The sequence below is a fragment of the Anabrus simplex genome, chromosome 2, assembly GCF_040414725.1.
Source record: "Anabrus simplex isolate iqAnaSimp1 chromosome 2, ASM4041472v1, whole genome shotgun sequence".
Taxonomy (NCBI): domain Eukaryota; kingdom Metazoa; phylum Arthropoda; class Insecta; order Orthoptera; family Tettigoniidae; genus Anabrus; species Anabrus simplex.
The window spans coordinates 647,310,285-647,329,758 of record NC_090266.1 but is presented as its reverse complement, the minus strand read 5'-3'; the positions used below and the strand labels follow the sequence as shown (position 1 = coordinate 647,329,758).

The 19,474-nt window shown below is 36.7% G+C and overlaps 1 protein-coding gene across 1 annotated transcript in view; it reads left to right on the top strand.

The window, feature by feature from the left end:
- Positions 1 to 19,474, top strand: part of spidey (hydroxysteroid 17-beta dehydrogenase 12 spidey) — a 98,287-nt gene that overhangs the window by 59,678 nt on the left and 19,135 nt on the right. The window contains exon 4 of the mRNA XM_067141118.2: positions 9,653 to 9,993. Coding sequence (XP_066997219.1) covers positions 9,653 to 9,993 — 341 coding nt within the window. The remainder of the gene's footprint in view (positions 1 to 9,652; positions 9,994 to 19,474) is intronic.

The window sequence follows — 19,474 nt, the reverse complement described above, 5'->3', positions numbered from 1 at the left end:
TGCTTTCTTTCTTTCTTTCTTTCTTTCTTTCTTTCTGTTTCTTGTACTGAAGTTGTAGGGGTTCCAATCTTATCAGAATTTGTAGACTGTTGATTTGTTGTAGGAATGCCTTCCATTGTGCACAGAATAGTCCAAGTCCCTTAAATTTTCTGTGAATGTATTTCTGCTAGTTGTTTTATGTCACACCGACACAGGTAGGTCTTATGGCCTGTGAACGTAAATCGTGCCATCTGGTAGATCGACTCATAAGGACCCAATATGATATCTCCATGTCTTCTCAAGGAAAATTCTTCTAATTGAAGTTACATTTCTTAATTTAGGCTATTCAGTTTGTCCTTAACTCAAATTATTTTTCCTGAGAAATAGAAGTGTAGTTTTGTAAGTCCAGTGGTTAAAAATGGGGATGAAACTGATATAAAGCAATACAGGCCTATCACAAATGTATCTGGAACACCAAAACTATTTGAAGATACCATATACAGCAATAACTGACAACCACTTTTCAAGCAAATCATGATTGAAGAGCAATACTGTTTTGTTCCTGGATACTAAACCTGTACTAAACTCATGCTGTATATTACCAGTTTATTGTCAATGCTGTCCGGCTACATGGCTAAATGGTTAGCGTGCTGGCCTTTGGTAACAGGTGTCCCGGGTTCGATTCCCGGCAGGGTTGGGAATTTTAACCATAATTGATTAATTTCGCTGGCACGAGGGCTGGGTGTATGTGTCGCCTTCATCATCATTTCATCCTCATCACGCATGCAGGTCGCCTACGGGAGTCAGATAAAAAGACCTGCACCTGGCGAGCCAAACTTGTCCTCAGACACTCCCGGCACTAAAAGCCATACGCTATTTCATTTTTTCATTGTCAATGCTGGGTAAATTTGTGATCAGGTTGACTGCTTATATATACATTTCTCCAAAGTACGGTAGTTTACTAAATAAACTTCCTACATATGGCATACGTGCACCTCTTTTATCTTGGTTTCAATCATACATCCAAGCTCATACACATACATTTAAGACATACAATCATCTTTCTAGGCCTTATAATGTCAGTGTTGCACAAGGTGCTCAGCTTGCCTGTTGATGTTTCTGCTATGTATTAATGATACAAAGGACATTTTTGCAAATTCCTAATCTTTGCATATGATGTAATATTCAATCACCTAGGGATTGTCTCTAGAAGAAGACTTAAATCAACTTGAAGTTTATTGTTCTAATAGAGGAAAAATCCTCTCAGTTGTAATTACTGTGTTGGTGGAGTGAAAGTACCTCACGAGGATCAGTGTAAGTACCGAGGTGTTAATATAAGGAAAGATCTTCATTGAGGTAATCGCATTATCTTGATTGCAATATTCTGTACCCTTTATTTAAATCATATTTATGTGATTTCCCCAATGAAGATCTTTCCTTATATTAACACCTAGGTGCTTACAATGATCCCCAAAAGGAACTTTCACCCCATCAATGCAGTAATTAAAACTGAGAGGACTTTTCCTATTTGTGAAACTCACAACCTGACTTTTAACCCCGTTTATCATCATACCATTGCCATTTTGTCATATGGTTATGAAGGTATTTAGGGATTGTAGAAAGGATATAATAGAGAGGGTGTATAAGTCACTGGTAAGACCCCAATTAGAGTATGGTTCCATTGTATGGGACTCTTACAAGGATTACTTGATTCGAGAACTGGAAAAGATCCACAGGAAAGTAGCATGATTTGTTCCGGGTGATTTCCGACAAAAGAATAGTGTTACAAAAATGTTGCAAACTTTGAGCTCAGAAGACCTGGGAATAGGGAGACAAGCTGCCCAGCTAAGCAGTATGTTTCCAGTTGTTACTGGAAATATGGCATGGAAGGACATTAGTTGAAGAATAAGCTCAAATGGAGTTTTCAAAAGTAGGAAAGATCATAATGTGAAGATACATTTGGAATTCAAGAGGACAAATACTCCTTTATAGCTGGGCTGAGTGGCTCAGACAGTTGAGACGCTGGCCTCCTGAACCCAACTTGGCAGGTTCGATCCTGGCTCAGTCTGGTGATATTTGAAGGTGCTCAGATACGTCAACCTTGTGTCAGTAGATTTACTGGCAATAAACAGTATTTGTTGTACAGCAGAAAAGAGAAACTATAGTATTATTTAGATGGCCAGATTTGAAATATGTCAAAGGTGGACTTTATTACTATGCGACTGTCTCAGGGACAGTGGTTTTGACTGGCCATTTCAATCAGGTCAGTTTGTGAAATATGTCTGGATGCTAAACACAGTGTGAGGTGACTGCTTAAGGGAGGAGGTATTAATACAGGCTTTATGGAAAACGTAAACAACTCTAGAGAAAAATGGCCTGTTATTGAGGTGACTGCTAAGTGGAGGTGGTCATTTAAGCAAGTTTCACTTTACAATGTTGGTTATGTGTTAGTTGTAAAATATGTTGCATGAGTGAAACAGTAGCCAAGGATAATGATAATGAGGTAAACCAACTACATTGTTATTAGGCAGTCCTAGATAAAATGTATCACATTATACTATTCAAATTTTGTCTCATTAAAGAAGTTGAATTTGCTTATCTGTCCTCTATTTCTTGACCCTCTATTGTCCCATCTGCTCAGTATAGAAATTGAATTGGCTCTCTGTTGCCTTATCAGCACAGGAATTTTAAGTAAAATTTGAAGCATCTTGTTGGACAACTGGGGAGTGAAATTTTAAAATGAGGATATCTATATCTCAAAAACTTAAAAGTTTACAGACATAAAACTTGGTATTTTGAATCTTCTTTAAAAATGAAGAAACACATGCTTTTTTGTTTTTTTTTTGTTTTTACAAAATCCCACTAAGGAAAGGGGGAAAATTGGTTGAATACCTTTCATGAGGATACTTATATCTCAAAACCTGAAGATGTTACAGACATGAAAATTGGTATTTGGAATCTCCTTTAAAAATAAAGAAATGTGTATTTTTTGTTTTTGAAAAGCCAATGAATAGGAGGTGAGCGGGAGTGACAAACGGGATGGAATTTTAAAAATACATATCTGGGCCTACAATATATCTCAGACACTTAACATGTTTCAGACTTGAAAACTGGTACTTGGAATCTCCTGTAAAAGTAGAGAGACATAGATAATTTTTTTGGAATACCCACTTAAGGGAAACTAAAAAAGGGGGTGAATTTTCAGAATGAGCATATCTACAGTATATCTCAAAAACTTACCATGTTACAGAAGTGAAAATTGGTAATTTTAATCCCTTTCAAAAATAAGAAACATGTATTTTTTGTTTTTGGGAAAACCACTTGGGGGGAGGGGCAGGTAGAAAGGACTGAAAAGTGGGTTGAATTCTTTTTATTAGGATACTGATATCTCAAAAACTGAAGATGTTACAGACGTAAAAATTGGTGATTGGAATCTTATAAAGAAATGCATATTTTTTTGTTTTCGGAAAATCCACTTAGGCGGGGGTGAAAGAATTGAAAAATTAGTTAAATTATTTGTATGAGTCTACTTATATCTCAAAAACTAAAAATGTTGCAGACATGAAAATTGGTGTTTGGAAACCCCTTTAAAAGTAAAGTAACACATATTCCTTTGATTTTGGAAAATCCAATTAAGGGGGGTGAAAGAATTGAAAAATATATTAAATTATTTGTATGAGGATACTTATATCTTATGGAAACTAAATTTGATACAGACGTGAAAATTGGTATTTGGAATCTCCTTTAAAATAAAGAAACATGCATTTTAGGGGGAAAATAAACTTGAGGGGAGGGGTTGGGGGTGAAAAGGAATTGAATTCCTTTTATGAGGACACATATCTCAAAAACTGAAGATGTTACAGTTGTGATAATCGGTATTTAGAAGCTCCTTTATAAATAAACACGTATTTTTTGTTTTTGGAAAATTCACTTAAGGAGGGATGGTGAAAGGAATTGAAAAAATTGAATTCATTTTATATGGATACTTATAACTCAAAAACTGATGGTTACAGATGTGAAAATTGGTGTTTGGAATCTCCTTTAAAAATAAAGAAACACGCATTTTGGGGGGGAAGCAACTTAACGGGGGTGGGGTGAAAAAGGAGTTGATACTTATATCTACAAAGAAAAGTTACAGACGTGAAAATTGGTATTTGGAATCTCCTTTAAAAATAATGAAACACGTCTTCTTTTGTTTTCGGAAATCCACTTATGGGGGAAAGAATTGAAATATTCATTGAATTATTTGTATGAGGATACTTATATCTCTAAAAGCTAAAGATTTTACAGACGTGAAACTTGGTATTTGGAATATCCTTTAAAAAAAACATGTATTTTCTGTTTTTGAAAAATTGACTTGTGGTGGGGGTGGGGGGGTAAAAATAAGTAAAGAAGGAGTTGAATTCTGTTTAAAAGAATACTTATATCTCAGAAACTGAAGATGTCACAGATGTGAAATTTGGTATTTTGAATCGCCTTTAAAAATAAAGAGTCATATTTTTTGTTTTCAGAAAGTCCACTTAAACGGAGAGGAGGTGGGAAAAAGGGAAAAAGGGAAAAAGAATTTGAATTCATTTTATGAGGATACTTATATCTCAAAAACTGAAGATGTTACAGACGTGAAAGTTGGTACTGTATTTTCAATCTCCTTCGAAAATAAAGAGACAGGTACTTTTTTGTTTTTGGAAAATCCACCTAAGGGGTTGAAAAGAATTGAAAAAGTGGGTGAATTTTGAAAATGAATACTGGTATATCTACAGTATATGTCAAAAACTTAACATGTTACAAACATGAAACTTGGTATTTGGAAAGTCCTTTAAAATACAGGAACACGTACATTTCTTTTCAGAAAAGGCACTTAACGGGGGGTGAAAATAAGTGGAAAATTAAGTGAATAATTTTTAATGAGGATGCTTATATCTTACAAACTGAAGATGTTACAGACACAAAAATTAGTATTTGGAATCTCCTTTAAAAGTAAAGGAACATGTATTTCTTTTTGTTTTCAGAAAATGGGAAAGACTGATAAAGGGGTTGAATTCTTTTTATGGGGATTCTTATAGCCCATCTCAAAAACTGAAAATGTTACGACGTGGAGATAGATATTTGGAATAAACATTTTTTTTTCGATTTGAGAGAAGACTGTTTCTCATATGTACAGTTCTATGTTGCATTGTCATCTTGGCCCCAAAAGACAATAACACAAACATGGTTTCTATAATCTATCAGCTTCATTGTCCGTATTGATAATTTAAGAACACAAGTATGAAGGATGAGTTTTCCACCTAATCAATACTTTATTTACAAAATGTTTGAAATTATCTACATTAAAACAGTACCGGTTTCGACCCGTAAGTAGGTCATCATCAGCTGTTGGTGAACCTGCTTAATAGCGATTGTACATAAAACATTACTAAAAACTAATTTAACAAGAATGCCTTATTCTTATATACTAATACTACTGTTAAGATATATACATTTGGTACAATAATAGGGCTTTGACTAGTTGGAGTTCCATTCAAAAATCTATACTGTTGCCAACATTACGTCAAACAAGATACATATATACATATGGTACAATGAGGGGCTTTGGCATGCTGGAGTCCCTTGAATGCCACATATTCCAAAAATTGCATAGCTGAGGTTGAAAATATAGTTCTTATAGATTAAAGGATCACTGAGGTTTTGGTGTTAAGATCAAATATCTATGCAGTATGCCAGCATTATGTCCAACTGTTGTATGGATACAATCAAGGTGCATTGTTGGGCCGCAATTTTGCGGGGAACGTAGTAGACTGAGGTTCTGTAGCTTGTTTAGCAGGTACCATGTTCATTCTTAGTGTATGTTGTTGCTGATACATGCTTTCAGAAAGTAGGTTGATAGAGCTCTCCTCTTCATACTTGCATTTATGCTCAGGTAAATTCAAAAATCTGAGAGAGAAAAATCTGGAAACAGCACACATTAGATAAGAAGCTAAATGCACTCAAACAGTCACAAATCCAAAACAAACAAAACAATAACACCCTCTTCAAACGCAACAAAGAAAATGAGCACACCTTCCACCTACCCATAATGAATTTAACAGACACAAACTTTGATGAAACAGAGACCAATATATTGAGCAAAGGACCTAAACACAATTGGGAGAACACATCAACCTTTCATAACCTCATAACCATCATTGCTTAAACCGAAAATGCTCTAAATAAAGTTCCTCATGATTTACGTGATGAGATCAGAATTGAGGTTAAGAAGAAATTACTGCAATACATTAACAAGATTAACAACAACAACAACTATAGAAGCAAAACTGATAAGATCCAACTCAGGAAACCCAAAGACAAAATCAAGCATAACAATCTATTAATAACAAAGGCAGACAAAGGTAATACCACACTCATCATCAACAGAAACGAATACATCAATAAAACTAAACAGTGTTTCTTGGACGACACCTTTCAAATTAAACGAAAAGATCCAACTGCCAGTATCCAAAAAAATCTCAAAACATTACTGAAAAACACCCATTTTCTCCAAGAAACTACGAATCTGACTATAATGAATCCCAAACTGCCATCTGCGAAAGCCTACCCTAAAATCCACAAAGACGAAGTACCCATGAGACCGGTCATAAATTATAGATCAAGCCCGATGTACAAATTATCATGCTTCATACAAACATTTCTCAAAAAACACTAAAACTTCTTAGCCAAGAAATCAGTACGAAACTCAATAGAATTCGGCAACATCACGAAAGAGCTGAAAATCGAATGACACCACGCTTTAGCATCAAATGATATCATTAACATGTACCCTAACATACCCATAAAGAAAACAATAAGACTAATAGAATCAATTTAAGAAATCACAGTAATCTAAGTGTCCTTGAAATAGATGAATTCATTAATTTACTTGAATTAGCCCTCAACAACAATTACCTTAGATTCCATGACACTATCTACAAACAACAAGGCCTTCCCATGGGTTCACCAGCTTCAGGAATACTAGCTGAGATCTACATAGACCACTTAGAACACTCAGAAATTAGCAAAATTAACAATATATCATTCTGGTGCAGATTTGTAGATGATATCATCGTTGTTATAGACTGCAGGTTTATAAATGAAAACAACATTCTTGAACAGCTAAACAAAATAGATCCACATATAAAATTTACGATGGAAACTGAGAAAAAACCACACTCTGAATTATCTTGATTTATCCGTCACCAAAACTGAAGACCACTTGACATACAAAATCTATAGAAAACCTACACAAACCTCCAATACTATAAAAGTAGATTCAACTCACCCTAATGCACACAAAAAGGCGGCATACTACAGTATGATATACAGAGCTTTCAACATATCCCTGTCCTCGGAAGAATTAAATAAGGAACTAAACCTAATTCACAAAATAGCGGAGCATAACGGATACAATAGAAACATGATAAACAATATCATTCACAAAATAAAACATCAACCGAAATCCAAATTAAGTAGAAACAACAAACCTAGGAAAGACTACGCACTTTTTACCTTTAACAACACCCACATCCACTCCATAACTAACATTTTCAAAAGACACAATCTACGAATAGCTTACAGAACCACACGTAACAATGCTTCCATTTTACATAACACTAAATCTGTCAACGTAAACAACAAATACAGCCACTCAGGAGTGTACCGCATAAAATGCAATGATTGTGAAGCCAGCTACATTTTTTTCTATACGCTACAGCGAGCACGTCAATGCCACTAAATATAATCGTTTTTCATCCATAGGGCAACATGTCGAAGAGCACAAGCATAAGTTCACTAATATCGAGAATGATATGGAAATTTTAAATATGAACCCCACAGGCCCATTGCTCAATATAATGGAAGATTTTTATATCAGTATGGACCGATACGCTAATCCGAACCTCAACTTGAATGAAATCACAGATAAAACAAACATTCTCTTCAACACATCCATTCCCATTCTAAAAGACCCATATTTAGAAAGAATCAACGGACACAAACCCACAAACAACCCAAAAGACACACCCCACTCCACCCCACCCCCTCCAGAAGCCGCTTCCCCCTCCCCACCACCTCTCAATCTGAACACTACGACAGCCACACGACGTACACGCAACAGTGTGCAGCACACTCCCGACTATTCTTGAAGCTATATCCAGCTCACACGTAAGTAACACGCACTCTATAGCACACAAACCATTTAGCAGGCACTCTCTATCAGTTATTCTAATTCCCACTTCCTCTTTCTTTCTCAGATTTTTGAATTTACCTGAGCTTAAATGCAAGTATGAAGAGGAGAGCTCTATCAACATACTTTCTTTAATTTCAAAATTTCATCCATAGCATGATATGCCTCAACAAGGATCCTGAAAGCTAGCATGTATCAGCAACAACATACACTAAGAATGAACATAGTACATGCTAAACAAGCTACAGAACCTCAGTCTACTACATTCCCCGCAAAATTGCGGCCCAACAATGCACCTTGATTGTATCCATACAACAGTTGGACATAATGTTGGCATACTGCATAGATATTCGAACTTGACACCAAAACTTCAGTGATCATTTATTCTATAAGAACTATATTTTCAACCTCAGCTATACAATTTTTTGGAATATGTGGCATTCAAGGGACTCCAGCATGCCAAAGCCCTTCATTGTACCATATGTATATATGTATCTTGTTTGACGTAATGTTGGCAACAGTATAGATTTTTGAATGGAACTCCAACTAGTCAAAGCCCTATTATTGTACCATATGTATATATCTTAACAGTAGTATTAGTATATAAGAATAAGGCATTCTTGTTAAATTAGTTTTATAGTAATGTTTTATGTACAATTGCTATTAAGCAGGTTCACCAACAGCTGATGATGACCTATTTACGGGTCAAAACCGGTACTGTTTTAATGTAGATAATTTCAAGCATTTTATAAATAAAGTATTGATTAGGTGAAAAACTCATCTTTCATATTGTGATTTTTACAAACATGGTTTACAAAGCATTTCCGGGGTAAATGAAACTCAGTTTGTCGGTGAATGTTTATACTTCAGAGAATTTCAGATAATGTCTTAGTACAGTACCGAGGAACGATTACTTTTATTATTTTACGAAATCCACGTGAGCGAAGCCGCGAGTAACTGCTAGTTTACTTTTATAGTAATTCTTGTGTAGTACAAAAGCCTGATTTAAATTCTGAAATAAAAAACATAAAGTACTAAACCATGTTTCTACGACAATTACACTATCACTCCAAGAAACGTGATCTGCTGCTGCTGCTGCTGCTGCTGCTGATGGTGATGATGATGACAATGTTAAGCTCCATAAACTTGGTCCGTTCCTTAAACTCTGGGCATTTAGACAAAGCCATTTGAACAAATTACCCTGGACATTACAAAATCTATTGTGTGCCATGCTACTGGTAACTGAAAGGGTAGAAGTCAACAACCTCAAGATCAGTCCTGTTGTCATTTACTGTTTACACTTAAAGTTTACTAATGGTACATAAGTTAGTCTTCAGATCTTTCCCTCCCTTTTCAACTGTATATTTAAAAGAAATGTTATGAAATTCTTTATTGTTAAGTTTTCTTTTTGTGTTACAAGTAATATAATACACTGGGTTTTTTTTCTTTTCTTTTCAGAAGAGAGACACAAAGTTAACACAAAGATCATAGAAGCAGACTTCTCAGATTCATCATCTGAGGCTTACCATAAAATAGCTGTCCAGCTGTGTGGTTTGGATATTGGAGTATTAATCAACAATGTTGGAGTCAGTTATGTTTATCCTGAATACTTCCTTGATGTGCCAGAGAAAGAAAAAGTGTATTCAAATATCATCCAATGTAACATTTTCCCTGTGACTTTTATGACCAACATTGCTCTGCAAAGGATGGTTGAGAAAAGAAAAGGTGTTATCATCAATATAGCATCTACAGCAGCTAAGATACCTAGTCCACTTCTCACAGTATATGGTGCATCAAAGGTAGGTTATTGATGTTCTTCATCTCGAGTGTCTGAAGGTGTGTCCTGTCAATATATCTCTGTACAATGCTGTGCAATGTATAAATTGTGGTTTAGTTTCTTTTCAGAATGTAATATAGTAAAATTTGGCTCCTACTTCCATAGTCACATGCTAAAAGAAGATACACATGCACATTAAATACACTGACTAATAATAGTGTCTGTAAATCTTTAATGAAATTACAACAAACAAGAAAAAGTTACATTTGGCTAAGAAACAAGTTTTATTGTTACACAGCTTCAGAAGTAACCATACTTAATGTGACTCCCTAATTTAGCATTCAGCTGGTGAGCATCACTTTGAGCAGTTAATCAATATTCCTTCATGCTGTACAGTGCAGAGTAAATGCAATAAAGCACATGTTGTATGTTTGACACTTTACCAAATCACAGTCATAGCTGTCATCGAGTCCTTCAGTGTCCATTTAAGTTTCATGAATTGACCCATGTAGTGCTCCACATAGTGTTGGGAACGGAGCGACTACAACTGTCGAATAAATCGCATGTAGCGACTGAAGCACTACTTGTTGTGTCTTACTGAACTGTAGAAGGTGGGAAGGATATGTAGGCAGTGGAGACAACTTGTCAGCTAGTGCAGGACAGAGTTTTTTCTAGTGTAAGAGCACACAATGTTAAGGTGAATGCATATTACTATGTTAGAAGGCAAGGAGGGGGGGGGGGGGGCGATATCAAGTAAAGTGGAGCCTCAGTGTTTGACTATTTTCACTTTCTCTTTTGGTGCTGTTGTCATTATCCAGTTTTGTCATTCTCTCGTTCTGTCACAACAATCACACCATTGAATATTAAATTCATAAAATGTAACCAAAAAAGGTTGTCAGGTGCTTGGAAATTCTTTGAAACCATTGAACATAATAGAAATGCAGCATGTTGCAAAATTTATGGACAAGTATATGCAAAAAGATGAGCAAGTTTTAGTTAGAAGTGGAAATCATTGTCACTAGAAATGCTATTTTTAATGTAGAAATACTTCTTTTTATTGAAACTGGAGTGTCATTCTTAAAGATAAATTTTGTTACAAAACATTGTATAAACACTTTTTCTATTTCTTTTTATCATGGCATTGTGTAGAAAACTATTTAGTATGAATATCCTATTCCTTCAGTGATTAGTAATACATATACAATGTCTCATATTGCACTAATGAAAAATTTCATTTGTCACTTATGAAAAAAAATATATATATATTTTCCTGTTGCTGGCCTTGAACCCCCAGACACCCAAATACTACTCTCCTGTAATGAAAGGATATAAGAAAAACTTATTTTGAAGTACTCTAAAGGCAATTTTGACCTCCATTGGGAGGCTACCATAGACCACCAAATGAAAGTGTGCGAAATAGTTCCTCCAGGGATAACCGCTCCATTCCCAGAACTAGTTTCACATCACACTTGCTAAGTGCTAACTTAGAAATAGAACAGTACTTCTCCTAAACTCCAAGTTCAGAAACTTTTTTTCCACTCAGGCTTAATTGGTCTTATTTGCTCAGATGGTTTTGTGAGACTTTGAAATATTAAAAAAAGTTTCTTCAGGGTAATGATCTCCCTCTTGCAGGTCAGTATAGGTATAATGCCTTGTCAGTCTCTTGCACTTCTCCTTTCTTGAAGTTACAGTTCAGGGGAGTTTAGACTCTGTTGGTTTGGTTATATCGCAAGCAGCCAGCATCTTGTCAATAACAAGAACATTTATGGAATGTGCTGTGTCGACAAGGACAGTTGGATGCAAGGTGTAGTCTTGCTCCGGTATTGCATAGGTGGTATTCTATGTTTATTTTTAAGTATATATGTCGTTTATTATGTATGTTGAAAGGTGGTGAGGGAGAAGTATGGAAAAATGATGGTGTAGATGGCAAGGAGAGCGGGGAAAGGGTGAGATGGACTCACACGTAAGAAGTCGGGGTGGGAAGGGCCCAAGACTAATATACTTATGCTGGACATGACATGAAGACACTGAGGATGGCTACTGGGTGGCCCTATCTGAGGGGGTCACATATCCGGAGTATCTGACGGACTTCATGGCATGTCCAAGGAGTACGATTAGGAGTGGAATGGTGAGAAGGAAAACATTGTCATCTGGTTAGATCTTGGGGCCTTCAGGAGGTCTCCACGGGAAGGGCCGGTCGGGTCATCATGGGGAGGGTGGCCTTCTTCTCACCAGGGGTGATGACTCGGCCGGACGGTACGTTATTATGTGGTGTTCTTTTCCTTTTGTTTTTGTTTATAAACTGTGGTGTTCTTTTCTTTCTTTTTATGTATATTAACTATGTCTGTTTGTTTTAAAGTTAGTAGTAGTTTGTGTGTGTGGCTTAAGATGAACACTGTTATTTTTCTCATTCAACGGATCGATTGGGTATTTGTTTACTGTGATCTAGAGAAAAATAATAATAAAGAATAATAAAGAATACAAAAAAAACAAGAACATTTACTCCCTGAAGTTTCAAATGTAGGCAGCTGATATGTTCAGTCATGTCCGTGAGGAAAGACTTTCTTCATATCCACAAACTAGCTAAGAAGACTGTCACTAGATGATTCTACTATTTCATAAAGTTATTTTTGTAAACAAAAAATTCATGTCAAGACTTTGGATCTGCTAAGCCAGCAAACCTCTCAGCAATAATGAATATCTTAAAACTCATTTTCAGTGTTATCGAGAATGTTTTTATGTGTAGAAATACAGGCTGTCTGCACAATGCTTTTTGAAATATGCATTGGAGAATCATTGACTTCTGTCCTCCAGTTTTCTCAACTGCTGTACAGATATTTCCTGCTAAGCCTTTTTGATCCATGCATTGCATCTACAGAGTGTGCAGTTGTGTATGAATTAATTGCTGTACTGGTGTTTTTCAGAGCATCATTATCAGACTGTCAGTTAATGTAAGCATTGAAAAAGCACCCTGTGACTTTTTCAGTATATGTAAAGCACAGTGATAATGAGATTGCGTGATTTTTTATAGTTGCCGGGTTATTTTTGCACCAAGTTCGAAAGTAGTTGGAATCTTCCTGTGGGGATGTGTTGAATGTAGCCAAGCTCAGAAAATATTCACAGCATTTGGACAGTATGAGCACACCACACCACTGCACACACACCACTAAATTATAATCTCTAGGTCCAAATACATATCATCGGACTGGTCACGAACCTGGTCTTCCATTGTACTTGTGAAAACTGAGGAATCATCAGTCACCTTCTGGCAAATTTACTGTTGGACCACGACTGCTTCATTCTCTGTTTTTTGCACGAAAACCAATATATTGGGGATCAAAAAATATAGTAAGTTGGCTTGGGCAATATATTTATGTCCATTTGAAACCAAGAAATAAGGGATGTTAATATACAGGTTTTGAAAGTTATAGCTGATTTGCTATCCACTAAATTCATACAGAAGTGATCATCAAGAATCTACAAATATCTCTAATCACTGGGTGGACAGCTGGTAAAGTGACCCTATTTTTGCTAGTAAAAAACCCCATTTTGGTTGTAGCTTTTAAGGGCTTCTAAAGAGAAATCAGTTCTTCTAGCAGAGACCAATTGTGTTTACAGGCATCAATCTTCGCTGCAGTGGCAGCACTTTTGTATGTTTGATTTGCCAAGGACTGCGCTAATTGGACTAATATTTATTATAAATTTACTCATTCGGAACAAATATTTCAGGTTCCCTGTGGGAATCAACATCTTTATCATCTGATGGCCAGGCAGACATCAATTTTTGAAAATGAGATGAAGTCTCTCATAGTGCATTGGCACGGCCGGTGGCTCCAAGTAGCCTACGCAGTGGCCTCCATGGTATGCACTAGTTATGCGTCTTGGTGGGCGTGCCATTTACCAACTGATGAGCCCAACTTGGCACACTGGGGCAAAACGCTGGCAACCAGAAATGAGTTAGCTGGAAAATTTATAATGTCCAACAACGGACCAACTATATTGGTATTATAAATTTACTCATTCGGAACAAATATTTCAGGTTCACTATGAGAATCGACATCTTTATCTTGGACTCATGTTGCTCATCACGAAGGTTGAATACCAACATGTAGGGCACCAAGCTGATTTTGCTTTTTCTGTAACGCAGGAAATGCAACACTAGAATGCTTAAAGTGACTGGCAACACACCTTAGTACAAAATTTGTTTACAGTCTTTAAAGCATCTTTTGTATAAAGTTGGAGCACATGTGCTGAATATTTTATGCTGTGTTTGATGTCACCTAAGACTCAAACCACAGCTGTTATAGAATATGCACTATCATGCAGAGCAGCATGAATTTTACCAGCTATGTTCCAGTCTACAAGATCTGCATGTAACGATTATGCCAAATTCTCTGTGGTAGAATGCTCTTCAATAGCCTGCATGCATAATCTGAAATTACACAGGTTCCAATTACCATAACTGGTCACTGACTATATAGAAATGCACTTGTTATAATATCACAGCCTTGAACAAGCTACCTATCAGTAAGTAGTGGTGTTGACTCAGTTCTATTGTTGGGTTGCAGACGCTAAAAATGCTGTAATCTGTTTCGAAAAGTTATGGTACACACTGGCACCTGTTAAGAGATTTTCATATAGTGTAGCATTTCAATTAATTGTAGAATATGTCTGGTGTGAAAATGGGAAACCACGGAAAACCATCTTCTGGGCTGCCAACAGTGGGGTTCGAACCCACTATCTCCCGGATGCAAGCTCACAGCTGCGCAACCCTAACCGCATGGCCAACTCGCCCGGTGGTTGAGGGGGAAAACAAAGCATTCCTTTTGCATGCATGCTGTTAAATGGCCCCACCTACAAACAGGGTTGATGCAGTGGGTAAAAATTCATAGAAATAATGGGATATCTGCACCAATGAAAATTATCATATGCTAGGCAAGGAGATGGGCAGCTATACACATCATCACAGATTTCAAGTAAACACCTGCTTGTTGCTATCATTTTATGGAAAGGTGTGACTTTCCATGTGCACTCAAACAAGGATTGCTCAAAAATTCCCAGCTAAATATGAAATGAAGGTGTCGGGGTAAAAGAGTGCCAAGCAACATTTTCTTAACTTTAAGGGAGAGCAGATAGAAAGTTTGTTCAAATCGTGAAATCGTACCATTCACGGGAATGATGTAATAATAGCTTTGAAAGGTTCAGTAATATTCATTGTATGTGATTTGTAGGCATAATTTCTTTTGGGCTGCTATTTGTAGAGTAAAAGTCAACACTTTTAATACCACGTCACAGAATACTGTGGCTTGGCACTTTATTGCCCCAATGAGAGTGACACTTATATTAGGAATATTATTTTATGATAATGAAACAATGTCTGATATTTCAACTAGTTTAATCAGAAATGAAAACTAACACCAATCTTCAATTAAAATAACATTTCCACCAATAATATTTAAATTGGTAGCAGTGAAAATCGGGGTAGAACTGGCAACTGAAAAGAAATTTAAATAAATCAACATAAACCCATCACGGGAAAAGGTCTGTTTGTATCTTTTAACTATGATGTTCTTTCCAAAATATGGAATTTAGGGACTTATAACTGCACATGCATAACATTAAAACTAAAAGATCAGCTGCTCCTTTCCTACACTTCTTCAACTTCATTAGTGTCTTCAGAATCAGGAATCAAGCTGGGATAAAACTGGTGATGGACAGGAGGGACATAGTCCAGGAGTTTCAACACATCTTGCAGTTTATTTTTCTTTATTTTTCGCACAGTAGTGTACTTTCATTTCAAGCTCAACGTTGTGGTGTTGCCTCTTTTTCGCATGCTACAGTCTTCAAAATCCATATTCACTCTTGTTTTTAGTTTGATAAACCATGGATTACTTGCTTCAGATTTGATCAAATTACGTCTGTGATTTTAAATTCCATGCCACTTACACATATTTTTTTACTGGTGGTCAGGAGTCCAACTTTTAATGCTGCGAGGTCATAAAAGTCGTCTTGTTTCATGTCTGTTACACTGAACTTCTTCTTTCTCCCACATTCTTGAATGATATATTTCTAGTCGGCAGCGTCGTACACAGGCGGTTGATTTCATTGGTATTTTTCAATTTTAACAAAGTCTCTATCTGATAGCAAGAATTGTGGCCAGATGTTAAAAACCAGTGTTCGATCTCATTAAATCGTTTAGTGTGAATTAAATAAGGCCAGAGTGCCATTATATTCCAGTTTTTATTCTAGCCCCCGCAGTTATCAGAAAAAATCACAAGCTTTTTAGCATCGACGGCGTTTGTTTTCAGATACTTCAAAACTGCACTACCTATTTTGTCACTGCCTCTCCTACAATACTCTCATCCCACAAAAACATGCACACTAAGTCTTTACCACAGTCATGAATGCCTACATTGTACGCCCACAATTTCCGTAGCTTGGCTCTCCTTCAGGTGTCCTGTATCTCCGTTTTACAGGAATAGCTCCAATACATCCAACTAAATAAGCATTTTGCTTATCAAAATCAGCGAGATCCCAAAACCCATTAAATATTGACAATATCTGTTGTTCTTCAAGTTCAAAACATCTCAGGGGACAGCGACATAGCTCTCCAACTTTTGCTCCTGGAACAACTTTTCCGGTCTTACGCGCTACATATTCTCTTCCTTCGTTTCGCCTCTTCTTATTCATCTGTATCTTAATACGTCTATTTCTCTTCCTAGAATTCGGGCGTTTCTCAGGCGAATGTTAAGGTATCCTTGAATGAACCAGGATATCCTAAACAGTGCAAAACACCAAGTCTTAGTACGAGAAATACCCAAGTTGTATCCTTTGTTATGTAACTAATAACGATACTTTAACAAGAGTGTTGCAAAATTATGCACTAGTTTTTCTGTTAACTCGTATAAACCTCTGGTCACAAGTGACAATGTAACCTTTCTTGAGAACAATGATGACTGACAGCAACAGATTTAAAATTGGAGCAATATAGTGAGGCCTTAAACTAACTTGAGTAAACTTTGAACTGAAAAAGCCACTTTCTATAGATCCAAGAGTGTGTTATAATGGTTCCTAAAGCATAACCTAATGACTTAATAAGTTACATAACCCAGCAACAATGGAGGAAACTTTAGTTATGGTCAAAATAATGCCAAGCAACACTTACCTCACTTCCACTTTAAGAGGAAATTTCACATGCTATGTGTGGACGATAGTCAGCGTCTACATCAGGATCACTGAGATATTCTTCAGAATCAGTCAAAAACACAAGCTTCCTCCTACAATCCATGGTAATCTGGGTCTCCTGGTTGCTTGACACTGTTTTGCTCCAAGTGTTTCTAAGAACTGTTGGGGGCAACAAGATGAAAGTCACATGCAGTGCCACTTGAATGTGTTTCTATGCAAGTTTCCAGTGTTTACTGATAGCTTATCATAATCCTCAACAAATGGCACCGACAGCTCAGTTTTGTCAAAAATGTTGCTTGGCACTCTTTTGCCCTGACCCCTTCAAATAAAAATAATGAACTTCATAGATTTGTGATCTACACACAAAAAAAGAACTTGGTCAAATTGGAAATATGGATGAAGTTCCTCTCACTTTCGATGTACCATCAAACAGACCATACCCAACCAAAGCCTGTGGCACAACAGCCCCAAAGAGTCTTGGCTTACCAAGCAACCAATGCTCAGTTCAAAGGCCTGTACATTACGAAGTATCGTGTGATCGGCACGATGAATTCTCTCGGCCGTTATTCTAGGTTTTCTAGATCAGGACTACTATTTCACTGCCAGATAGCTCCTCAATTGTAAAGTAAGCCGGGTGGACCTTGAATCAGCCCTCAGATACGGGGTAAAAGTCCCTGACCAGCAGGGAATCAAACCCAATGCCTCTGGGCAAGAGGCAGTCAACTACCATCAAACAGAACTGTACATAATAAAGGCAAAAGGACAACCACAATTAAAACATCCCACCACAAAAAAGAAACCCATTGGACTGTTATTTCTTTCATGCTGTGCAGATGGTATAAAACTCACTCCTATGGTAATTTTTAAGAGGGAAACTGTACCACAGGAATTTTTCTTCATGTTCAAGATAAAGGATGGGTAGGCAAAAATTTCATGAAGGTGGTTTAGACAAAGTGTGGGCTGAATGACCTGGTGGTCTGCTGAAAACAGAGGCCCTCTTTGTGTATGATCAGTTTTAATCACACATAGCAGACACAACTAAGATAAGAGTAAAGGACTTTAATTTTCAATTGGCAATCATACCAGGGTGGTTCACAAGAGTCAGTTGCATCCATTGGATGTATCAGTTAACAAGCTGTTTAAAGTCTTCATGCGAGAGGTATGGACAAAATGGACGGATGCACCACACTATGATCTAACACCAATAGGCAGAATGAAGAGATGAACAATCGGGCAAGTGTGTGAATGGAAATAATCTTGAGAATTAGTGAAATAAAAAATCATTGTAAAATCCTGTATCAGCAATGCTCTTCATGGTACTGAAGACAGTATACTTTTTGAAGGATAAGAAACTGATAATGGAAGTGAAAATTTGGACAACAGCATAATGAGTGACATGAATATGAATACCTGAGGACTAAAAATGAGTTGCTGTGATTTCATTTTACAATCTGATATTCTATGTCTGTGCTTAAAGTGATACATTTTGGTTGGGATATCATCATCATCATCATCATCATCATAATCATCATTTTTCATTTCCAATTTCCTGAGTGTGGTGTACAAGCATTTGCCATCTCTTCCTATCTGCATACATCTTCTGATCCAGGACATCTTCCCACCAGAGACCTCTCTCCTCCACTTCTGATTTTACTGTCTCTATCCAGCATTTCCTTGGTCTCTTTCCTTGGAGAGTAAGGTCAAAGTATTTTCTGGCAGGTCTCTCATTCTTCATTTTCATAATGTGCACATACCACTGCAGTCTATGTTTCTTTATTACACTGGTATTAGAAACCTACTATTTACTTCATTCCCAATTTTGTTCTTTTAAGTAGTTTGATTCATAGTTCCAATTAATCTCATTTCTGTTGCCTGAATTCTGTTGTAGTCATTGTTTAGTAGAGTACATGCTTCTAAACCATATGTGAGAATCAGTACGAAGTAGATGTGGTACAGGGTTTTTTTTTTTCACTTTTTATGGTATTTTGCAGTCCCAGAATAGGGACTTGATTGTAAATATTTTATGCTTTCTGTGTTCTACTGAGTACTTCCTGCTTGACAGTGTTGTCTTTGGAGATTGTGCTTCCGAGGTACATAAAGTGAGAAACTGATTCTAACCTTGTTCCTTCCAAAGTTACAGTTTGGTCTTTTCCTGTTGATGGTCACTTCTAAAGTCTTTGTTTTACTCATCTTCAGCTCAAAGTTAATAGAACATATTGTTCTACTCAGTCAGTTTTTTCTGCACTTCAGCATCTGTTTCTTCCATAAGAGCACATCATCAGCAAATACCAGGGCATTTTGTCTGCTGTCCATTTTCT